Source organism: Cervus elaphus, chromosome 17 (assembly GCF_910594005.1).
Source record: "Cervus elaphus chromosome 17, mCerEla1.1, whole genome shotgun sequence".
NCBI lineage: Eukaryota > Metazoa > Chordata > Mammalia > Artiodactyla > Cervidae > Cervus > Cervus elaphus.
The window spans coordinates 20,734,928-20,761,601 of record NC_057831.1 but is presented as its reverse complement, the minus strand read 5'-3'; the positions used below and the strand labels follow the sequence as shown (position 1 = coordinate 20,761,601).

The 26,674-nt window shown below is 34.7% G+C and overlaps 1 protein-coding gene across 3 annotated transcripts in view; it reads right to left on the bottom strand.

The window, feature by feature from the left end:
• The window catches only part of TBCK (TBC1 domain containing kinase), a 195,072-nt gene that overhangs the window by 69,771 nt on the left and 98,627 nt on the right, over nt 1-26,674 (bottom strand). For all 3 annotated transcript variants that reach the window (XM_043870827.1, XM_043870829.1, XM_043870828.1), the window contains exons 21-23: nt 18,735-18,771; nt 17,588-17,749; nt 2,895-3,070 (exon numbers count right to left, since the gene is read on the bottom strand). In XM_043870827.1, the coding sequence (XP_043726762.1) occupies nt 2,895-3,070; nt 17,588-17,749; nt 18,735-18,771 (375 nt within the window). The remainder of the gene's footprint in view (nt 1-2,894; nt 3,071-17,587; nt 17,750-18,734; nt 18,772-26,674) is intronic.

Here is a 26,674-nt window from a genome sequence, read left to right as displayed (position 1 = left end):
ATAACTGGAGGTCTGTACCTCTTAATCTTCTTCACCTATTTCACACACACCCCTCTGCCACATCCTTCCCCTCAGGCAACCACCTGTTTGTTCTCTGTATTTGTAAGTACGGTCTCACTTTGTTCGGTTAGTCTTTTGTCTTTTAGATTCAACATATAAGTGAGATGACATGATATTTTTCTTTCTTTGATTTATTTCACTGACCAAAATACCCTCAAGTTTCATCCATGCTGTTTCAAATGTCAAGATTTCAATCTTTTTTGTTTCAGTAATACTCCATTGTGTGTGTATGAAAATACCACATCTTCTTTATCCGTGTATCTATTGATGGACATTAAGGTTGCCTCCATATCTTGGTTACTGTAAATAATGCTGCTATGAACACTGATGTATAGATATTTTTTTCAAATTAATTTTGCTTTCTTCAGGTAAACACCCAGAAGTGAAACTGCCATAGATCACATGGCAGTTCTATTTTTAATTCTTTGAGGAACCTTTATGTTGCTTTCCACAGTGGCTGGACCAATGTATATCTCACCAACAGTGCACACAGGTTCCCTTTTCTCCACATATTTGCCAATAATTATTTGTTGTCTTTTTAATGAACAGTATGAGTGCATATTAAATTGGAATTCTAATTTACATTTCCCTGATGATTGGTGATATTGATCATGTATATGTTAGTCATCTGTATGCCTTTGGAAGGGTTTCCCTGGTAGCTCTGACAGTAAAGAATCTTCCTGCAATGTGGGAGGCCCAGGTTCAATCCCTGGGTCAGGAAAATCCCCTGGAGAAGGGAATGGCAATACATTCCAGCATTCTTGCCTAGAGAATTCCATGGATAGAGGAGGCTGGTGGGCTACAGTCAATGGGGTTGCAAAGAGTCAGACATGACTGAGTGATTAACATACACTTTATGGCTTTGGAAAATGTCTATTCAGGTCCTCTGCCCATTTTTTAATTGGGTTGTATGTTCTTTGATTTTGAGTTGTATGAGTTTTTAGTGTAATTTGGATGTTAACCCCTTACTGAATATATAGTTTGCAAATATCTTCTCCCATTCATTAGATTGCCTTTCTGTCTTATTGATAGTTTTCTTTGTTGTGTAACAATTTTTCAGTTTGATGCAGTCCCATTTATTTTTTCCTTATTGTTTAATTTCCAAAATGGCACCTAAATGCCACTAAATGCTCAACAACAGACGGATGGATAAAGAAAGTGTTGTGTATATGTATATGATGGAATATTACTCAACCATTAAAAAAGAAATCCTGAGGATATTAGGCTAAGTGAAATAAGTTGGACAAAGAAAGACAAATACCAGATGATCTTACTTATATGTGGACTGTAGAAAACACACTGAATGTTTACTTTTTTTGCTTACTGTCAGTATATCCTCCACTAAATGCAAATTTTGAATGTAGGTACTCTTAATTCAGTAACTTGAATGACATCTGTTTTACAGTATGTATTCAGACATATTGTTTTAACTATTCATTATATTTTTCTTTATGGTTGAAACATAAAAAGAATGAAATAAATTCTAAACAAAAGTTAACCAAAACTTGAATATTCTTCAGGTAGCAACATTTTACGTAAATAATATATTTTTCTCTTTCATTCTTAGTATTGTTGTTGGGAATAATATATCAGATTTCTGAGTACACAAAAAAAGTTAGTTTTGTATTACAAAGTTTTAGCAAATTGACCCAGTACTCTGAGACTTACCATAATCAGCAATGTATAAAGGGACTTGGGATTTAGTGACATTCAAACTATTAAACACTTTAAACAAAAATCTCATGTCAGATGAGAGTGTAAGGGCAAAGATTTAAAACCACTTACTCAAATTTAAAATAAACAGCAATTTTTCTTAGTAAAATTTCACTTAATCATAAAATGAAAGTTTTACATTACTTGAGCTGTCACTATTCCTTTTTGAAGTTTTAAAATCAACTATTTCTCAATCATTTTGTTTCACTGAGAAATTAAAATGTAGTGGACAAATAGCATAGAATATGAGTGACATCAGTGAGAATGGCAAAGTAAGAATCTCAGAAGAGCTGCTCCTTCAAAACATAATGAGAATACTGGCAGAGATTATCAAAATAAACTTTTTAGAATTTGGAAGTTAAACAAAGGTCTGTCTGCTGCAATCTATAGAGTAGGTGGTCAAAAGAAACACCTGAATTTCAGTAAGAATGTGAGCTTTGTGGAGTTTTAATTTTCCCTACTCTCATTTCTCTCTCAGTTCCACAGTCACCTTAAAAACCAACAGTCTCACAAACCAGAAATCTAGCAGCCACTGGACAGGACAGAATGGCTTTAGAGCTCCCAAGAGGTGTCCTTTCAGCAGGTTACGGTTATTTGACCTATCTTCCAGTTTCCTAGAAACCTCTCCTTACAACGCTTGCCTTTGTTTGACCTGATTCAGAATCCTCTCAGTGCAAAGAGACATTTCCCTGAAGATATCTGTCAAAAAGAGTCAGCAGCAATTGTTTAATATTGTGGCTGCCTGAAGTGGCCATGACAGTAGGAGCAAAGAATAAGCAGACAATGAAGAAAAAAAAACCTCACTAAAATGAAAAGCTGAGGAATTCAACGTCCACAGGGGAATCTGAAAGTGCTAACAGGATCCTGGGAATCTAGAAGTCTGTCTGTGCACACACAGGATGTCTCCATGCACAGGAAAGACCTGAGAAGGCCTTAACTAAGCTCTCACCTTTGGTTGGCCTCAAGACCTGGAACAGCTGCCTGAATGCAACATACTAGAAGGGAGCTATGTTAAAAGAACATAAGTGATTATTGTATTATGAACAATAAAGATACTAAGTGTATTAATATCATATCCATCTTCTTTTAGAGTTTATAAATTAAGTCAAGCAAATACATACCAGGTCTGTTTTTGGAGGATCTGGACACTCAGTGGGGAAATAAGGTGTCGAACTTCTGACTCCACTGCTATCAGACGTTGGCTTTGGAGGTTGAGCATGCTGCCTATAAGTAGCACTTTTAGGAGTCCAACAAAACAGGTTGATTGATTCTCGCACACAACGTTCAATGTCAATTTCTAGATAGAAAAAAATATTAAAAAAAAAAGCAAATACAGAAGCTATTGCTCTCGTTATGTAAGAACCACAAACTATCCTAAATACATATGCACAAATATGGCTAAAATGATAACTAATTAGAAAAGATGTCAGTAAAAAAGTAATATGGATATTAATCAACATATGATTAGAATGATAGATGGTACCTGGTATTATTATGTAGATACATGATACATATATAGATTATATTTCAGTATATCATTATTCAAAAATTTAAATATATTAATCATACATCTTATTAGAGAATCTGCTTCATTAACTTTAATGATATTTTCACCTTCTCAAATTAAAATAAAGGTTGAGAAGAAAGAAGGCTGGAATTTGGGAGTGGGCAAACAAAAGATTCAGATGTTAATATACCATGATTTCAAGTAAAGTGTACTAATAGTTTCACTTTTACCTATTACTGAAGATATAAAATAATCAGGAAAAAAATTAATCAAAATCTAAATTCAGTAATTTATCCCCTTTATAAAAAGAATTTCTTGATTTAAGTGCAGAAAAGTTTAAGTGAAGTATCACATATAGAGAAATAAAATGCACCCAATTAAAAATGATAGAAAATATTTTCAAAGAAAATGTTCTTTTCTTTTTCTGATCTGAAAGAAATTTAAACACCTTTGATATAGAGTTAATATACACAGAGAATTTACTACAATGTCAAATTATTGTGTGTGTGTTTCAATAAGACTGAAACCCTTGAGGAGATTAATATTAACATTCCTGATGGAGAGTAAACCTGTAACTCTATGGGGAAAATGGAGTTATCACAGAAAGGCAATAGAAATTGAAGAATTTGGCTAGGACGAAGGAGTTTAGCATGGATCAGCTTTTTCCTTTCTATATTCCTAATATAGTGAATGGTAGTTATCATCATTTCCTCTGTAAAAGTCCAAGTGTGTCAATTCAGATAAGGAATGGAGAAAAATACATCAAATCCCTTATACAGGGATGAGGTCCCTATTTCCCTGTTTGGAATGAAGTGCTTATATATAAAGGAAAAAGGAAATAGGCACTTAAATTGATTCTGTGAATGGTGCATGAGTCATGCCTTTATAGAACTGTCTGCTTTTATAAGGTGGAAAACTCTTAGAGAAGGGCAGAGAAATGGACACTTATTGAACATCTATTATGTGACAGGTGTTGTATACTTTTACTTAGCTCATTTAATTCAGTGATTCCTGTAGACAGGTAATGTAATCCCCTGATTTCTGTTGAAGATGAAGAAATTAACACATAATGAAGTTAAGTGATTGATGTGTTAAGTGTTGTTACCACCGGTAGAATCTCTGAAGTTACTAAAGTGTTATAAGGCATCTTTCATTTCCCAATTTATTTAGATTTGGGAAACAATAGCCAGCAGCTCTAGAAAGACCAGTTACTCAATTAAACATTCTTTTATCTGCTCTTAGTGATGCTTGCCAACTTCATAGTTGGTTACTTCCACTGCTGCACAAAGAAGTCAGATTTCATCACGATCATATGCTATTCTTAACATAAAATCTATAAAACAAGAGTTAAACATGTTTTGAAGCATGGGCCCATTTATTTGAGAAACTGTCAATATAGTGAAATGTATTCTTCTAAAAAGCTCTTTAACATCATCAACTTAATATTCTACAAAGAGAAGAATACAAACACCAATGAGAAGAAAAATAGGAGTTCAGATACGTTCCTCTACTTCACTTGAGACAGAAGAGATACGTTCAATTCATTTTAAAACATTTCCAATTAATATCGTTAAGATAAAAACTTGCAGCTAAAGAGAGAAAACTCTGTCATCTTAAAAAAACAAGTTAATTTACTTCACACTGTTTAATTTCCAAAGGAAAAGAATTTTGGACCATAAATTTTGCATCCGTAGTGCTCAAATCAGTTTGACACATCTGTCACCCATTAAAAGCTTGAGGTCAAGTTACTGATGCAGATGAGAGGTTGTAGTTCAGTCCTTAAATCACTGGCAATGGAAAAGTCATTTATATCTGCTTCCAAAACACCCTACCAATACCATAAAAGGTTTACAGGGAATCGTGAGAATTCACTGGCATCCACCCCGATTTGAGCCTGATTATTACTACTGGCAAATATCCCATTCTCCATTCACTTGACCCAAGTCATCCTTCCATCTCAAAATCCTTCCAAAGTACTTTATCATAACCAAAATATTATGAAAAGTACTTTATAAACTGTACATTAAAATATGCAATTATTCTTTTAAAAATAACCTCTCATCCCAGAGGACTACTACATTCTACCTTGCATTCTCATTTTGATATAATGCATTTGTGAAAAAGTATGTACCCTGGATTATGCTTTCCCAGGTTTGATTCCAAGCTCCATGAGGTACACTCAGAAAAGTAACTTTTGTAAATCATAGTTTCTTTATCTTATCCATTGTTATTGTTCCCTCTCATAAATACTGAACTATTTTAAAAATTATAAAATGCAACTCATGTTACATTTGGGCAAAGGTTAAGTGGAAAAGACATCTCTCCTGAAGCCCTCCATTCTTTTAACTATAAGTTAGGTGAAAAGACAGCCCTCAGATTGGGAGAAAATAATAGCAAATGAAGAAACAGACAAAGGATTAATCTCAAAAATATACAAGCAACTCCTGAAGCTCAATTCCAGAAAAATAAATGACCCAATAAAAAAATGGGCCAAAGAACTAAACAGACATTTCTCCAAAGAAGACATATAGATGGCTAACAAACACATGAAAAGATGCTCAACATCACTCATTATTAGAGAAATGCAAATCAAAACCACAATGAGGTACCATTACACGCCAGTCAGGATGGCTGCTATCCAAAGTCTACAAGCAATAAATGCTGGAGAGGGTGTGGAGAAAAGGGAACCCTCTTACACTGTTGGTGGGAATGCAAACTAGTACAGCCGCTATGGAAAACAGTGTGGAGATTTCTTAAAAAATTGGAAATAGAACTGCCATATGACCCAGCGATCCCACTTCTGGGCATACACACTGAGGAAACCAGATCTGAAAGAGACACGTGCACCCCAATGTTCATCGCAGCACTGTTTATAATAGCCAGGACATGGAAGCAACCTAGATGCCCATCAGCAGATGAATGGATAAGGAAGCTGTGGTACATATACACCATGGAATATTACTCAGCCGTTAAAAAGAATTCATTTGAACCAGTTCTAATGAGATGGATGAAACTGGAGCCCATTATACAGAGTGAAGTAAGCCAGAAAGATAAAGAACATTACAGCATACTAACACATATATATGGAATTCAGAAAGATGGTAACAATAACCCTATATGCAAAACAGAAAAAGAGACACAGAAGTACAGAACAGACTTTTGAACTCTGTGGGAGAAGGTGAGGGTGGGATGTTTCGAAAGAACAGCATGTATATTATCTATGGTGAAACAGATCACCAGCCCAGGTGGGATGCATGAGACAAGTGCTCGGGCCTGGTGCACTGGAAAGACCCAGAGGAATCGGGTGGAGAGGGAGGTGGGAGGGGGGATCGGGATGGGGAATGCATGTAACTCTATGGCTGATTCATATCAATGTATGACAAAACCCACTGAAATGTTGTGAAGTAATTAGCCTCCAACTAATAAAAAATTTAAAAATACTGAAAAAAAAAATGAGTACGACCTGCTTTTCAGATGTAGTAAATAGTTGTTTACATGGCACTTCTCTTTACCATCACCTAATTCCCTCCATATTTGATCCCTAATTTGGGTACTAAGATATTATTTTCTCCCTTTTGATTTACTGCATCATTTTGGTGGAACACATTTCCCAGTAATTTCTAAGAAAGGATGCACAGAAAGCAAATTATTTTGGAACTGTCCATGTTTTGAATATATTTATTCTGCCCCTGACTGATAGTTGGGCTAGTCATAACATTCTAGGATTGATTTATTTTTCTTCAAAGTTATATAAGGCAAGTGCTCTATTGTCTTTCTTCTGAGAAATTTAAGATCACATATATGTGATTTTCTTCTTTTCTGTAAACTTTTAGGAGTTCTGGTGTTCTGAAATTTCATAATGATGGTCTTATTATAATCCTTCAGTTGCAGAAAAAGTTATTGTGTAATATCTGTAATAATTTCTCATTTTTTTCCTTCTCTCTTGTTTCATTAGAAGAGTCCTGAACATCCTGAATAGATTTTCTAATAATTTTGCCCTTTCTTCTTACTTTCCATCTGTATTTTTCTTGTATTCTCTGAGGGCTTTCTTAAGCTTTATCATCCAACTCTTTCATATAAAGCTCACTGCATTTCCACATCATTTTTAATTTCCAGTAAATCTTTTTTGTCATATTAATACTTTAAAAAATCCTGAATTTTCATAGCTATCATATCTTCTCATAATTGTTTTTCTGAGGATATTCCTTTATTCAGTTGGTGCTATTCTGTGTTTTTTAGCTGGAGACTTTCCCAAGAGGTTTGGTGATATACATATTTAAAAGAACAGCACTAAAAATTAGATTGGAAATTTTGAATATGTGGGCAGAGCTTTATTACTGGTGGATTCACTATAGGTAACTTGGGGATATGGTCATTTGTTAGAGGATCCCCAAAAGTAAGGTATTTCTCTTCGGGGGAACATTGAATTTCTCCAGAGAATTATTCTTTAACTTGTCTAAACTAATCCTTGCCGGCATTCTAGGAACTAACCGTGGAGAAGACTGGAAATTGTAACTATATACATTTCCTCACTCTGGCTCTTGGCTATGCTGCTGATTCTTACAATTCTACTACTCCAAAGAATGTACCTCCAAACTTACTGATTCTATGGTCATGTTTTGTAAAATCTGCAAAAGTAAAAATATTTAAATCACAACCAGTGAAAACTTGTCTTTATTTATACCAATTTCAACTCCATTACACTTCCTCTTGTGTTGGACAACATAGTGGCTGTGAATACTCTGATATAACTAAGCTAAACTAGAGATATATTTAGTATGGTTTAATGGGTATTTTTCTGTTATGTGAAGTCACTTTTGGGTATTGACATAGATTTTTCTCCTTGACCAAGTCTAGCCAGACTCTTCTAAGCCTTTTCTTGACTATGTCTCAATCTTGGCCTAAATAGTTGGCCTGAACAAAACTCTCAACATAACATACAGCAATTCAAGGCCACATCCCTCAGATGACCCTAACACACTATGAATGCCTTCTGGAGAAAATCAAGGCTGTCAGAAGAATTTACTATTTGTTCCAGGAAATACTTGAAGATAGGATCCTTGTCTGAAGATAGGTACCTCTGTGGGAAGGTAGGAGCCTAACTTTGGTGTCTGTTAGCAAATGCAGATATATTTCACATGGACCCAATGCTCTCCTTCACATATTTTACAATTTTTCACTTCATGCTGTGGTATTATATACTGATTAAAACCTGTGCTTACCACTTTAATTAGTGTCTGGCATTGCTTATCTTTGACAATATAGTAAAATTATTGCTAACTCTAGAAATGATTTCCTGGAATATCCCCAATGCCTACTATATAGGAGCAATGTGAATGTGTTTTAGCACCAAAAGTTTATGTGCAGGAAAAACACAATTGACATGTACACAGCCAAAAATAAGACTGAAAAATTCGAAACATTAAACATGTGAAACTGTAAGCAGAGAATTAGGTTCTCATTGATGCCTGATCAAAAGAGAAATATTTCCTTCTAGAAATATACTTCAATAATGCTATATACACAATTACAAATGCACCATTAACTTTTTTTTTCTTTTTTTGACAGGAATGTCACAAAAAATAGCATTTCTGTGTTTACAGGAAACAAACTTGAAGCAAACAAACAGAAGCCACACCTCGGGTAAGTGATATGTTTTATGCATTACTCCTATCAATATTAAAAAACAAATTTCAACCAACTAAGCCTGTGAAAAGACTGATTATTCATGTTTTCTATAGAAAATAATGTACAACTACTGTTATATGAATCAGTGAATACGAAGCAAAAGAGGAGGACAAATATAGAGATATGCCAGACATTTAATGAATAAAAATATTATGCTATTTTTGTTTTGTAATTTGTTGTGATCTCTTTACTCATTCTAAATATTCTTTTAAAGGCCTAATTTTATATTGTCATTTTTAACCCCTCCTTGGTCAGGTGACTTAATGGAACCAGGAAGTAATACTACATGGAATTAACATAATTCAAATTAGATGTGTTAGTCATAGTTACAAGGTACCATTGACTCACCTTTAAATAGTTAGGCAAAAATGCTCTGGGCCAGTACAAGAATGATAAACCAGTAATAAGATGAATTATACACATACATATATGTACACATTACATACACTCACACATAAACATTCATTGAACGAAGGACTGAGCACATTTTATAAGCACAATCTTGGTTATGCAGTCTGAGGGGGAAAGGATGGTACAATACATTACTGGGCGCCTACTTTACTTCACTCAGACTTTCACATCCCTGACATGTGTGCATGTGCTTACTGGCACGTTTTGCTAAGCATCTATCATCTCTGCTGCTTAGCGCCTACAATGAAGTGAGAAATAAAATAGGAAATGCAATAAGCATTACTGACACTCGGATACTTAAACTGTTTTCTGTTCTTAACTTAATTGTCTTGATCATTTAGCAGTTGAGCAGACACATATTATGATGCAAAGCAGCTGGTGTTGCTAATAGAACACAGCTCGCTGCAGAAAAAACGAACAATGCAGCAGCTTGGAAGACCCAGCACCAGATCAGCAGTAGCCGTTGTTTTCTCCTTTTCTTTTATACTTAACAGTGAATCCAAAACAAAACTGGAAATCTGATTCTTCCTTGGCAATAGAACCTTGTATTCAAGTTCAGTAAGCATCTTTTCATATGACTGATACATGTTTTTACTGAAGGACTGAATGGTTTACATTTTTCAAGGTAATCCAATGTAGCTTTTTAAAATAAAAGTAAGAAAATTTTGGTTATTTCCTCTATGTTATATAATATTTACTAACTAGCCTATAAGCATATGGCATGTTTTCTGTTTGACTCAGCGCACTCACACTTAGAGGGGATATGTAGTCAGGAGTTTTTTTCCATTCTGTTGAGGATCATCATTTACGATAAGACAATAAGAAGACATCAGATTACAGCAGACCCTTGAACAATATAGGTTTTGAATTGCATGGGTCCACTTACACATAGATATTTTTCAATAGTAGATATCACGGCACTACACCACTCACGGTTGGTTGAATCTGTAGGTGCAGAACCGTTGATACTGAGGAAGAGCGGATGTGGAGGAACAGCAGATACAGAGGAACTGGTATACAAAGGACTGATGGTAAACTATACTTTGATTTTCAACTGTGGCAAGCAAAGGACCCCACCTCGGCACTGTTGAAGGGCTAACTGTACTTCCACTTTTGAATAGTGATATAAGGTGAGGTGCTTCCCAGGTGGCACCAGTGCTAAAGAACCCACCTGCCAATGCAGGAGATGTAACAGAAGCTGGTTTGATCCCTGGCTCGGGAATAACCCCTGGGGAAGAAAATGGGAAGCCACTCCAGTATTCTTGCCTGGAAAATCTCATGGACAAAGGAGCCTGGTGGGCTACAGTCTATGGGGTCTCAACGAGCAGGACACGGCTGAAGCGACAGCACACACGCATGCAGAAGGCTAGGTAGAGGACTGGAGAGAGTGCGGCCCGAAAGTATGATTCATTCTAAAGTAAAAATGACATACAGAACAATGTATGCTAAAAGTCATTTTAGGTATGATATGTATATGCTCATTTTGGTCCTTACATTATTATTTTCATTATCCATCAGCAGTATATATGGGGGAAATTTTAAACTTCTGACTAAAAAAATTTTGAGGTTGACTACTTTTCAGATACTTCAGAAGTGTAAAATGTTCTATATATTTTAAAAATACTTTAAAAACCTAACACACACATAAATACTCAACAGTAAAACAAAATTAAACAAATTCCATCATTGAGGTCCTGAAACAAAATACGTTTAATACCTGATTGAGACTGTAAGATAATTTTTGGACTACTCAAAAAAATTCAGAAAGCAGAATCCCTGTCAATCATAAAAAAGACTGCTTTCCTATGGAGAAGAGTCTTCGTATGGAAAAGAGCTTTGAAACCTTGGGACCAAATTTAAGGTGTATTAAGGACTCTAATCTATTCTCAACTTTCAAGGTAAGTAGAAAATTCTGATCAACCCTAACCTTATTTTTCATTATAGTTCGCAATACATAAGAAACCTTTAATTTTATAAAGTATTAACGTATTGCAAAATTTATGGTGTGCTAAGAGCAACAACTAGCTCAGTGTTAAAGGAATTTATCCAGCTTCCGAAAAACAGTTTACCATTGGAATATTTACGAGTTATTCTACTGGCTTTGTGTTTTTTCATAGACATTTATTTTCAGCTTGGAAGTCATGTTTTCTAACATTTGCTTTCATATTTTCCCCTTTTCCATAAAATAATGCAGTATTCCCTTCCCAACAAGGAGGTAACTTAGTAAGATATTTGAAAATACATTTTCATGATTTTCACGTCACTGACGATGTGATCATGTCAATAAAAACACATTACTCTTTCCTTTCTCCTTAACCAATTTAAATTCAGAAGAATTTAATCTTTCATCTAAATCTTAATGTTAACATGTAATCTCTATGGGTGGGGTTTAAATCTCCATATTTAATTTCCAATACGATTGTCCTTTAGCAATTCCATGAAGATGTGCTTAGAAATAGACATGCATTAACATTACATAGCTACAAGCAGAAAATGTAAACAACTATGAATTCTCAGCTTCAGGTAAAACAGTATAAAATCTTAGAGGGCTGACGATACAAAACCTTCACTGAATAACTGGATACTATTATTGCTCTACTTTTTCATCTCATCAGCTCTCCACGAGCCAGAAAAAAAGGAATTATGGATACCTACTGAGAATACTCGTGTTAAGAATCCTTTGCCTTTTGCTCACTATAGAGCTTCTTGAAAGGAATGTTCAGAGACTAGAATGCTCCTCAAATATCAGTACAGCATTCTATTTTGGGAATGCTGTATTGAAGGAAAAGTATCTTTTCAAGGATACTTTTCATTCTTTTAAAAACAGTGAAAAGAAAGAAAATACCTCTACAGACCTATTTGAAAGATATCCCTAACGTGGCCTGTAAGATCCTGCTTGATCACTGTCTACCTCTTCACTCTCCATTCTGACCACTCTCCTTCTTGCACCAAGGATATCAGCCCAGTTCCTTGAGTTGTTTGGGGCTTTCGCAGCACTTTCTTTCCTCTGTCTAGAAGATGCTCCCCTCTCTCCACTTCTTACTTCCCAAAGTCAATTAATTTCAGATATTACCTTTACCATCACTCTATTAGAGAAGGTTCTTTACCTCCCTCAGACTTGGTAGTGTTCTGTGATAAATTCCTATTACTTTCTGTAGCACTTATCGCCATTATAACTATTTATTTAATAAAGGGGTCACAAGTATAGCTTTAAAAAATCTGGGCCACTGTTTACAATTGGGAGATTATACATAAATACTATGAAAACCCTATTTAATTTATACTTATCCCTAAATGAAAGCAAGAAATTATTCATTGAACCCTATCCAAAAGAAAGAAAAACCCAGATCAGTTCTTATTGATCTTCTTTCCCACTTTACTATGACAGGGACTATCACCAGTACCTTAAATCTATGATTTCATAAACTAAATTGAATTTCCTCCTCACTCTCTCATTATCATTGATTTTCAGTTTCATCTTGTGGACAAACAGGAAAATAATAAGACATAGCTTTAAGGATTCTACATACTTTAGTACTTTGCTCTATTTCTTAGTTCTTAATAACTTTAATAACATTTCCCTCGGTCTCAAAATATGTGCATGTTATTTGAAATAAATGGCTATGATTTCTCAGCATACATCTTAGGTAACCTGGTAAATAACTGTGTTGCTCAAAATAAGTGTGATTTTCGTGACATATTCTTTGCTATGCTAAATAACCCTAAAGACTGCATTACAAAACTGCTTTAAGTCAAACTTTGCTGAGCTACAATATTTTTGAGGAACCAGTGAAGTGGTACATGATAGACACTACCAGTATTTTTCATGTATGTGTTGAATCCTACTGTAAAGTATGTAGGTAATAGTGAGATAACATCTTAAAGTTTTATTTAAAATGTTTTAATTAAATTTCTGTAATAAAACATACATCAGACAACTAAGATGTTTCAACCAACTGCTGATTTCTTCCTGCAAAAAGGATTTACTTTTCACACATTCAAGTTCCTTCAATATATACAGTATTTCCTTCAAAATACTTTATACATACTTATTTCTTTCAATGGTAAACATTTTAATCTCTGAGGGTAAGTGAAGTGTTCTTCCATACAGATTTCCTAATTTCTTTTATAGATTCTCTAAGAAAAACGTCTTATTTTAAAAGATTCCTATCTTTGAAGATGTTCAGAGGTACAAAGTTATGCATTCTGAGAATTTATTTCAACCATAATTACATAAATATGTTGCATTAATTTTTAACCGTAAAAAGGATATACACCAACAAAGCAAAAAAGCAATTACACATTAGAGCTATTACAAATCCACTCTAAAATTATTACCATTTTGGTTTCAGTCAGATTGTCATATTCATCTTGGGAACTGCTTAGATGTATCCTCAAAGAAATTATTTTGTCAGCTAGATGGACACGATAGCAGAATAATATGGTGAAGGCTGACAGACCTCATCCTGTAGTTGGGTTGAACAGGTGGTAGCTTTGGAAACGATACTCTTAACACCAGTGGCCAATATCCAGTACTGAACGGTGCTTTGAAAAACCCAGTATTTCTTCCAAAACACCCTACTACTACTACTTTGAGACTGTATGAAAAATGCCAAATATACTGCTCTCATGGTTACTTCCTTGAGTACTTAAAAGACACACATACCAATACATATTTAGAAACTCCCAGCAAAATTTTCTAGCACCACTTGTACCTCCTTGGAATGTGACATCACACTATATCATTTACTAAAGGGGAAAGAATTTGGAAGCAGCTTTTGGCAAAAATAATAATGCCTTTCTCCTGTGTTCTCTCTTGAAGAATTAAAAGGTTAGTACAAAGTTATGGAAAGGAGGAAGAAAAGGGAGGGAATTTACAAAGACTGAATGTCACACATTCTTTGTATGTTTAAGCATTAAAAGCTATACATAGTTATGAGTATTTGGTATCAGGTTTTGTGTCAGGTACACTATGCATATTATCCGTTGTGCTCACTCTAACACCAAAACAGATATTTTTAGCTTCATTTTGCTAAAGCTTTCATAACGTATAGGATTCTCTTTCCAAAGAGATTAACAACTTGTTCATGTTCACACAGCTAATATATGCCAGAGTTGGGGGGTGAACTCATATCTATTTCACTCTACATATCACTCTTCTCAGCAAAAGAACCACACTGAAAGTTTCCCATCACACAGGTAGTGAGTGGACAGTTAGGACTCACACTCTTATGTCTTGACTCCAAAGACTGTGCTTTCTATCCATTAGACTATGTTCTCTCTGAGCAATGAAAAGAGATACTCTTCTTAGTCATAATATGCATACATACACATAGACTGAAGGCTTACTTGGCTTCTCAGGTAATTCCTCAATTGCTTTTGCTAATAAGGAAATCTATATGATTGATATCAATCTCAACAATTTATAGAAAAAGCCAAATAGGGTGGTTGCTTCATTTATTCTATCAATAGGAAAGCAGTCAGGATAGAAAGGAATAAGTGAGGGAAATCATAATGATGATGATAACATTAATAATAGTAATCACTTACATAGCACTTGCTCTTTGCAAGGACTGCTCTAAGTTGTTTAGATGCACTGATTTACTTAGGACGGCAATCCTGTGAGGTAGGTACAATTATCATCTACATAAAATCAGGGCTAAGGAAACAGATACAAAGAGGCTGAGTCAGGTCCCTGAGGTTATACAATTGAAAGTGGTAGAGCTAGTGTCTAAAACCCAAATGATCTGGCTCCACATTCCATGCTCTTAGTCACTAGGCTTTTGGACCTCTCTTTGTAGAAAGAAGCAACTAGAATGGGACAATTAAAAAAAAAATTGCAAGGGCATTTGGTTTACAAGGTTACCAACTGGATGGTGATTCCGTTATATTACTGTCAACAGATGTTTTGAACAGTGAATTTGCTAATCTGCTTCAAAAAAGAATTTAGCTAAATTTGTTCTGATTGCTTACTTATGTTTTTAAACACAGTTAAGTAGGGGTTTCAGTAAAGCACAATATGTTTAACGAGTTCAAATTAATGTTTAATCCTAACCTATCTTTATCTACAAAGTCTATCTCAAGAATTAAGGTAAAATATAGAGCTAGCCTATCTATTCTTTTTCTTTTTTTACAGTCTTAAGAAAATGGCTTTTTTTCCTTTCAAATATGTCTTAAGTTTATGTCACATAATATTTTGATTAGAAAAGGCATATTCAGTGTGTTTGTATGTATATTAATCCAGATTCACTTTTTAGGCCTTCCCATGACCACTTCTGAGTTTCTTCAAGCATCAGGTATAGTGAGGGGGCTCAACATGATGAAAAGAGACATCTTTTAAATCTAAGTAGGAAAGACATCCCAAATAAGTGCACTGTGATTAAAAATAAAAAGAAACATAGATATACTTAAGGGCAAGGTTTACATTTAACCCCTCTGCCCTTCTTTTTTCTTTTTCACATTTTTTCTTATAAACTTTTTTCTTTCCCAACTGGAATCATATACAGTGGCCAAGTAAATGATGAGCCAGAACAATGGCACTGAGGATCCATGCAAATCACATCAATAGAAAGCATCCTATCCTACTTTCAAAACTAAGTAGTGTTTTCCTTTTCAATGAGTCAGTGCTAACCAACACACATTCTTACGTTTTGATTTCAGAAATAATGACTTTTAATATACATGCAGAGTTACGACTAATCTGCCTGTTCAATATAAAAATAGATTCCTTCACCAGTGTATAACTGGAACATTTATGCATGTAATTGGAAAGGCAAGAAATTTGCTTTACTTAAAAATGCACAATCATCATTTCTAACATGTATTTTTTAGACATGACCAGAAAAATTCCTTTCATCCTAATCAATCATCCTCTGTTTACTTTGGCAGGTTAGGAACAAGAAGAAAACATCTGCAGGGTTACAGACAGTATTTGTAGTTTGTGAAACCAGCTTTTTTTTGGGTAACTGTTCAACATCAACAGGAAAACTAGAGATAACTTGATTTACATTAAGAATCTCCCAGGAAAAAAAATATAAGAACTAAACTACTTGTTCATATGAGAAGTTATTAACTTTAATTAAAATTTGATAAGTTAGGAAGCTGATGGTGATACTTTTAGTTTGGGAAGAAAGTAGAAAGAGAAGTTTTAAATAAATCCCATAAAGTTTCTTATTAGTTTCTCAAAAAGGATGAAGATTTTCAACAACAGAAAAATGCTGAAATATGAGGTACAGATGAGCCACTAAAAATAAAAACTGGGGTAGGCAGCAGTTTATTATTCCTTTTGAGAGTACATATTGAATATAAAATCTTAAGACCTCTTTTATTCTTTGATTTTTTTGACAAATTTATCTCTTGGATAATTTTAAGTGTGTTTATTTTCAGTAATCACCTTGGTTGCCTGCAAATATGAAGAATAGCAATAAACCCATAGATGGGTTGGAGCCAATGAAATGCAATTTGAAATAGAGTTTTTCTACTTGAAAAATACTTTGGTTTCTGCAAAAATGTAGTTTAGTTTCCTTTTTTCTGCCACAATTATATCCTATGCAACCATATTACTTCCATCTTTTCAGCCATAGCATAAAAGCTTAAACTATACCTGCATTCTATATTTCTACACTAACCAACTCCTAGACTTACAAGTTCCTCATTTATGAATACAATATATAACTTTACTTACTATCCAGCATAACACAGAATTCCCCTGGAGTATGATTTGCTCTCTCAAGAGGACAATGTTTCTTTTCTTTAAACTATTAAATAGTTAGCAAGTTAACTATGGATAGGAGAGAGCAACATTCAATGGGAATTACATCTTTGTAAAAACTTGGGTTCTCAAACACCTTCCCAAGTTGCCTTTATTTACTATCTGTCTGCTGAAGGTAAACAGGCCTATCCTAAGCAAGGCAAATATGTCACACACTGCTCCCTTCTCCCCCTTCCCATGCCCTTGTCTTTCACCTTTTGGCGTCATCACCGACATGAAAATAAATGACAGTGAGCTAGTATGACCCACTTTGTATCTACAACGCTGGTCCGGCTAAAGAGGTGGTACACAAGGGAGAGAGTTCAGAGAGGAAGGATGTGGCTCAAGCAGAAGAGATTCTGAAGATCTGGATGATTATTTTTGAAAATTGTTTTAAGGATGTCTCATTATCCCATAATTAAATTTCACTTAGTGATTCCATTTTTATATATCTATACCTGGTAAGTCAGAGAAGAGAAGAATGCACTCATTAAAGCCATTAGCCAAAAGTCGGTCACGCAGCTGCTGAAGAATTGCTACTCCGATACAGAATGGGAAGGAGGAATTCCCAAGCAGTAAGGTATCCCAGAGGTGGAAAATTTTGTGCAGTGGAAATACATCTGTAAAGTGACAAATAGAAATAAATCAATTAAAAAAATTTAAAACAAAATAAAAATTAAATCAACAACAAGCTGCTTTACTAGTCAAGATAATTCCCTTATGGTCAAAACTGTTAAAGAACAAATATTGGAAAACTATTTTTACAAAATGTTTACTTGGCTCTGTAGGTTCACTGCTTCCCAAGGCAGTAAAATTGATAGGCTTAAAAAATTGATAATCTAATTGATCAAAGAGATGACTTTCCTACCCTCTATTATCAGTCTTGGTATATAGCTCTTACATTCAATTTCTTCCTAGAATTTTCTGGTTATATTATTTTAACAAGCTCATTTACTTAGAAGAACTTTAGTATTGTTATAATTTCTGTATCATTATATTTCTATTATGCACTCTAAGAACCACTTTTTGAAATTCCCATAAAGAATCTGATTAACAGTTTTCTATTTTCTGAAACTTTCTTTTTCTCATTTATCGGTACTCTCAACACCTTTCCAGGCCAGTGCATGCAGATCTACTTCAAGTATAGTATTTCATTTATCATATGTGCATATTTAACCCAGATATCTACTGCATTAATAGGTGTAATAGATTAAAGTATTACATATTCACACTAACTTTCTATTTCTAGAAGAATTCTACTTTAGGAAATAACAGAAGTATTAGCTATTAGACAGTCTCTAAAAATTGAGTCTGATTTGGTTGTAAAAGTTGCCTTCTAAAACTTTATGTAAATGGTACAGTTAATATTATGTTTCAATAGAGGGCAGAGATTGTATCAATGTTATGACATACAGGTTTTCATCCTACAGAATATTCTTTTTGATATTCCCCAGTCAGAACTATTGAAAAAATTTTCTACCCAACTATATTACCTTAGAATTATATAAGGATGCTTATGTAATTAAATCTGATAATATCCTGGGGAAGAATGGACCTGTTCTTTTCCTAATACAATATTGAAAGAAAATGGAAAAGGATACTTACGAGTAAACATGGTAAGAAACCAAGGGATGGCATAGAGCTGTGAGTGGAAAAAGAAAGGGATGCAGGGGATGGATAAAGAGGAAATAAAAGGGGTAATTAGAATGACTTCCAATAAACTGAATTGTAAAAAACGAGTTCTATGTTTTAATCTATTCCACTGCTTAAAAATATTCTTTAACACCATATACAAAAATAAACTCAGACTGAAGATCTAAATGTAAGACTAGGTGGAGAGGGAGGTGGGAGAAGGGTTCTGAATGGGGGGACACATGTATACCTATGGCTGATTCATGCTAATGTATGGCAAAAGCCATCATAATACTGTAAAGTATTTATCCTCCAATTTAAATAAATAAATTAAAAAATAAAAATAAATGTAAGACTGGATATTGTAAAAATCCTAGAGGAAAACATAGGCAAAACACTCTTTGACGTAGATCGCAGCAATATTTTTTTTGATCCACCTCCTAGAGTAATGAAAATAAAAAGAGAAATAAACAAACATGACCTAATTAAACTGAAAGCTTTTGCACAGCAAAGGAAACCATCAACAAAATTAAAAGACAAACTATGGAACAAGAGAAAATATTTGCAAATGATGTGACTGTCAAGGAATTAATTTCCAAAATATACAAATAGCTCACATAGCTTAATACTATAAAATAAAAAATGAGCAGAAGATCTAAACAGACATTTTTCTAAAGAGAAGACCTACGAATGGCCAGATAGCACATGAAAAGATGCTCACCATCATTAATTATTAGAGAAATATAAATCAAAGCTACAAGGAGATATCACATCACACTGGTCAGAATAGTCATCAAAAAGTCTACAAATAATAAATGCTGGAGAAGATGTGGAGATAAAGAACCTTCCTACACTATTGGTGGGAATGTAAATTGGTATAGCCACTATGGAGACTATGAAGCTTCCTTGGGCTTTCCAGGTGGCTCAATGGTAAAAAATCCTCCTGCCAATGCTGGAGACGTGCATTTGATCCCTAGGTTGGGAAGATCCCCTGGAGAAGGAAATGGCAACCCACTTAAGTATTCTTGCCTGGTAAATCCCATGGACAGAGGAGTCTGATAGGCTACAGTCCATGGGGTCATAAAAGAGTTGGACATGACTTAGAGGCTAAACAACAACAACAATGAAGGTCACTTAAAAAACTAAAAACACAGTGATCTCACTCTTGGGCATATATTCTGAGAAAACTCTAATTCAAAAAGATGCATGCTCCGCCAATGCTCACTGCAGCACTATTTATAACAGCTGAGACATGGAAGCAACCCAAGTGTCCACTGACAGATGAAGGGATGAAGAAGATGTGGTATATACATACAACAGAATATTACTTGGCCATAAAACAGAATGAAATAATGCCATGTGCAGCAACATGGATGGGCCTAGAGATGATCATACCAAGTGAAGTAAGTTAGACAAAGACAAATACCATATGATACCACTCAGATGTGGAATCTAAAAAAAGGATACAATGAACTTGTTTATAAAACAGATACAGACTCACAGACATAGAAAACAAACTTACAGTTACCAAAAGGGAAAGGAAGGAGGATAAATTAGGAGTTTGGGATTAACATAGACATACTACTATATATAAAATACATAACCAATATGGACCTACTATACAACACAGAGAACTCTACACAATACTGAATAAAAACCTATAATGGAAAAGAATCTAAAATATTTATACATATACCCCCCACATATATATATTCAAGAAACTAACACAACAAACACTGTAAAGCAATTGTATTTCAATAAAAATGAAAAATATAACAGAAAATATAATTACTATCACAAACACTTTATTACATAATGACATCTATTACAAATGTTGCAGATGACCCTTCTGCTAAGACTTATTCTACACAGTATTTTCATTTCATCAAGGAATACACTCAAGACAATGCCTATTCCAAACACAATATTAACACGTTAACTTCAATGGCATACTTTTCAAAGAAGAACTTTTGCTATTAGGAACAAAATATTCCTGAGATTTGAACAGTCTTCATCAGCGTTGAGCTACCTTTACTGAGTACTTTTTAAGACGTGATGAGATGATATTTGAAAAATGTCCAAAATGTCTCATTAAAAAGGTTTTATGAAGCTTATATTTTCTATTACCACTTTCTAAATTAACAGAAAGCTTCATAAGAGACTAAAAGTTGTGAGACCTAGGAATGAAATAATATGGTTTTTAAGGTGACAAATTTATCTTCCTAACAGTATCTAGAAATGAAGCACACACACACACACACACCTATTAATTTTGTGAGATTTTGAAGTAAGAACTCATTCTTAATTTCTAAAAGTACAGTAAAATCTCCTTTGTTAACAAGTATCAAAAACCATAGTAATTTATAGAAAAATCTGAAAAAGCTCTACTTATATTTTGTATTTTATGTCAATGGCGGCTCCTACTAGACAAAAATTTTTGTACTACCTATGGGGTTTTAAATGAATAGTTTTTTCAGCACCTATCAATTGTGAATTTATGATTAAAGTTCCATATTTCTTTGCACTGTACACAGTTGAGTATTTACATTGTTAAATGCCAGTCAGGAACTGTAAGTACAGTTGTGTACCGAACTACATTAAAATCTAAGTATTGTATATGAAATAAACCCACTGCTCTATACAAGATCATCACTTATATACATGGACACAGCCACTACAAGTGGGGAAAGGGAGGAGGACAGAAGTATGGAAGTATGGAGTACTCAGTATGGAGTACTCACTTCACTATGCAGTATGGATTGCAAGTATGAAGTCAACTGGGCCTTAGGAAGCATCAATACAAACAAAGCTAGTGGAGGTGATGAGATTCCAGCTGAGCTATTTCAAGTCTTAAAAGATGATGCTGTGAAAGTGCTGCACTCAATATGTCAGCAAGTTTGGAAAGCTCAGCAGTGGCCACAGGACTGCTGCTGCTAAGTCACTTCTGTCGTGTCCGACTCTGTGCAACCCCATAGATGGCAGCCCACCAGGCTCCCCCATCCCTGGGATTCTCCAGGCAAGAATACTGGAGTGGGTTGCCATTTACTTCTCCAATGCATGAAAGTGAAAAGTGAAAGTGAAGTCACTAGAAAAGGTCAGTTTTCATTCCAATCCCAAAGAAAGGCAATGCCAAAGAATGTTCAAATTACCGCACAATTGCACTCATCTTACACGTTAGCAAAGTAACGCTCAAAATTCTCCAAGCTAGGATTCAACCGTACGTGAACCAAGAACTTCCAGATGTTCAAGCTGGATTTAGAAGAGTCAGAGGAACCAGAGATGAAACTACAAACATCCACTGCATCATAGAAAAAGCAAGAGAATTCCAGGAATACATCTACTTCTGCTTCATTGACTAGGCTAAAGCCTTTGACTGTGGAACAAACTGTGGAAAATTCTTAAAGAGATGAGAATACCAGACCACCTTACATGCTTCCTGAGAAATCCGTACGCAGGTCAAGAAGCAACAGGTAGAACTGGACATGGAACAACAGACTGGTTCCAAATTGGGAAAGGAGTACGTCAAGGCTCTATATTGTCACCCTGCTTATTTAACTTATATGCAGAACACATCATGTGAAAATGCTGGGCTGGATGAACAACAAGCTGGAATCAAGACTGGCAGGAGAAATATCAATAACCTCAGATATGCAGATGACACCACCCTTATGGAAGAAAGCGAAGACAAACTAAAGAGCCTTTTGAAGGTGAAAGAGGAGAGTGAAAGTTGGCCCAAAACTCAACTTTCAAAAAATGAAGATCATGGCAGCTGGTCCCATCACTTCACGGCAAAATAGATGGGGAAATACAGGAAACAGTGACAGACTTTATTTTCTTGAGCTCCAAAATCACTGTAGATGGTGACTGCAGGCATGAAATTAAAAGATGCTTGCTCCTTGGAAGAAAAGCTGTGACAAACCTAGACAGCATATTAAAAAGCAGAGACATTACTTTGGTGACAAAGGTCTGTCTAGTCAAAGCTATGGTTTTTCTAGTAGTCATGTATGGATGTGAGAGTGGTGTTGGAGAAGACTCTCGAGAGTCCCTTGGACTGCAAGGAGATCCAACAAGTCAATCATAAAGAAAACCAATCCTGAATATTCATTGGAAGCACTGATGCTGAAGCTCCAATACTTTGGCCACCTGATGTGAAGAACTGACTCATTGGAAAAGACCCTGATGCTGGGAAAGATTGAAGGCAGGGGATGACAGAGGATGAGTTGGTTGAATGGCATCACTGACTCAATGGACATGAGTTTGAGCAAGCTCTGGGAGATGGTAAAGGACAGGAAAGCCTGGTGTGCTGCAGCCCATGGGGCTGCAAAGAGTCAAACATGACTGAGCAACTGAACAACAAATGGATTGCAGAAAACAGTAAAACTATGACAAAATCTAAATTCTTCAGCCTAATTTCAATTTAAACATACAGTGAGTAGATATAAATTCCAACACTATTATTTAACTTTTCTTTTCTTAAAGGACAGAACATAAATTATATTATCCTCTATTCTTCTGATCAAAGGAAACTGTCATTACGAATCTTATCTGAGTTACTTACTTTCACTTTTCCCCACATATCGAAGGGGGCATGTATATGAGGAAAAACACAAAGTGGGGAGGAACCACTTGAAAACCTAGGGGAAAAACAGGCCAGGCTCACACAAAGCCAGGTATAGTTCATCTTACTACCAGCCAGAATTTTAAAAAACCCTGTAATAAACAAGGTAGAGTACTCACAAGGATACTGCCTTAGTAATGGGGCAAAATTATGCTCTCAAATTATGCTGCCTGGTTTCACTTAACAAACCTTAAAAGCAAGCCTTGAAAATATCATACTGTTTCAGTGTAACCGAGCTGCATCTCAACCTAGCTGCATCTCAAAATGAAGTTCATGAATATTTTGTTGTTGTTTTGTGGGTAAGTCATGTCTGACTCTTTTGTAATCCATGCACTGTAGCCTGCCAGGCTCCTCTGTCCATGGGATTTCCCAGGCAAGAATGGGCTGGCATTTCTTTCTCCAGGGGATCTTCCAACCCAGTGATTGAACACGTCTCCTGCATTGGCAGGCTTATTCTTTACCACTGAGCCACCTGAGAAGCCCCAAGAATATTTACAAGGACATAAAACATCCAATATGCAACAAAGTAATTCACAATGACTGAAATCTATTAAAAAATATCAGTAAAGCAAGAGGAAAAAAATGATCATAATGAGGAGAAAAATCATTCAATCAAAATGGACAAAGAACTAGAATAAATGTTTGTATTACCAGGCAAAGATGTCAAAATGTTTTCTATATCTGTATTACATATGTTCAAAAAGCTAAGAAATGACTGAATATGCTATGTAGAGAAAGAACAGATTAAAAAAAGAACCAAAAAGATCCTTCTAGGGATGAAAAATACAATATTTCAGTCAAAAAATAAAATGAATTGGATTAAGAGCAGATCAGATACTGCAGAAGAAAAGGCTAGTAAATGTGATAATACAGCAATTCATTAAGACATTTATTCAAAAATTAACCTGTGAGGCTTTACTTTACTTAAACATTCAATTCCTTCTTCTCCTGATCACTTAACTCCATGTCCCTGCTAAAGCTGGTTTTTTTTTTTTCTTTAGTACTCACCCCTACCTATCACCTAGTATATTGATCTTTATTTTTTATTTCCCACTAAATGTAAGTTGAATGAGGGTAGAGATTTTGTCTTCTTTTTCCATCAACGTACCCAGGGCCTAGGAAAATGTCTGGTACAATCAAATATTTGTTGAAGAAAGAATGAAATATATAATAAAGATAACTGAAAGGGACAGATTAAAAGATTAGTCACAAGATTACATAATTTCTTAAGAAATTTTTAATAAATATGTAATAATGAAAAAATCAGTTAATCTTCCTTGCAGGGGTATGTGTGTGTGTGCGTGCACATATATGTATTTATCCTTCATATTAAATAGTGGTGAATACTGAAAAAATATTAAACTTGAAATGTTAAACTATATACTAATACCTAAAGCTTGACAACCTTTATGAAAACAGTTATTAGAAGTTAGTAAAATGAAGCACATTCTAATGGATACTGAAAAGTAATAATTCAAGCAGAATACATTTCTTTAATATAACAACTGCTGCTGCTGCTAAGTCGCTTCAGTCGTGTCCGACTCTTAGCGACCCCATGGACTGCAGCCCACCAGGCTCCTCCGTCCATGGGATTTTCCAGGCAAGACTACTAGAGTGGGGTGCCATTGCTTTCTCCATAGGTGCTCATTAACACCAGTCACCTCTTACCAACTGAAGTCAGGTAAATAAATCGGTGATATCCTCTGTGAGACTGAATGCCTGTTATTTTTTCCTTCTATATTTCTCCCTATTAAAATTTTAACTGATATTTTCATATTAAATAATTTCTTAGCATATTGGTATATGTTCATAATACAATGTAATACACAAAAAGACACCATACAGAATAGTATGGTGGTTTAGGGTTCAATTTTAAAAATAATAAATAATGAAATATTTTCTTACAAATATAAAAAAATATAATTAGTCTTAATTAAGTTGGAGATATTATCAGCTCTTTCCTGATTCAAAGTTGGAAACAAACCCAATAAAAAGAAATTATACATCCTTTAATTATTTTGTCCAGATCATAAAATTGCATATTGTTGATTTGGTTTAGTGCTAGCCTGCTAAAGAGTCAGCTGAGTAAATACTGCCCCCTAGCAATATCAAGAAAGAACAGCGATATTTACCATTTCATGAGATCTTTCTATAGGTCTGGTAATGTTAGAAACATCAATAGGAAAAACAAAGGCAGGGGCTCATTAATTTGACTTTCAAGAGCATAAATTATGGTTAAAAAACTTAAAAATGTATAAAATGTAAAAGATTAAAAAAGGAAACATTTCTTAAAACTCTAGATGAATCTTTTGTCAAATGGGTTTATTTACATACATACTATGTTCACTCACCTCTCTATATACACACATATAGTAATAATAAAAATTATTAATACAGAAGAGAGTACCTTCTAATTGACTTTTATCTTTTTATGAGCATATTTTCTCTTAACCTCAAGTCAGAAACACTTTTATATCTAAGTTAATGTCAGCCACCTCTGTAAAATGCAAGCTGAGTATCTTGCAATGATTCTGTGTAACAGGGCAATGGACATCTAGCCATTCAAATAAAGGATTCTTGAAAAACAAGATTTTCAAAGCATCAGAGTAGACCATATATTTTCCTGAAACTATGACCTTTGTGATCTGGTAGCTACAAATCTCTTCGAAAACCTTCAGGATTGTTGTGAAGATTAATTAAAGACTTTAAAACACCTGGCAGAAGATGTGACATATTTCAGGTGTCAGTATAGGAAGTACAATTACTCTTCTTCATAACAGCTCAGAAGTTTCTACAATAGGAAAGTATTTCATCAAAATACTTTTGTTGAAGTATTTTGATGCAAAATTCTGAGTCAAACTCATGAAAACATCTAACAAAAGCTACATATGTTCTGGAACTAGGAGACAGGAGTAGAAGGTAAAGAGAAAAGAATTCTGGGCACTGGAAACTGTATACTTGTTTCATAGATTGAGGGAGACTCAGTTAAAGCAAGGCACAGACAATGAATGATAAAGTAGTAACAGTTCTGCTAGCTCTCAAGATCTATATTCCTCAATTCCATGTCAGCTACTCTGAGGTCATAAAATTTTAAATATTCTTCAGTTCAGTTCAGTTCAGTTCAGTCGCTCAGTCGTGTCTGACTCTTTGCTTACATAAAATCTTTTCCCTCAACTTTACAAATTCTAGAAGATACTTTATTTTGTCTGTATCTGACTGCTATTGCCTTCTTAACCATGTACAGAATAATATGTGTTGAAACAAAGAAAAATTCTTGAAAATCAAGAGTATGTTC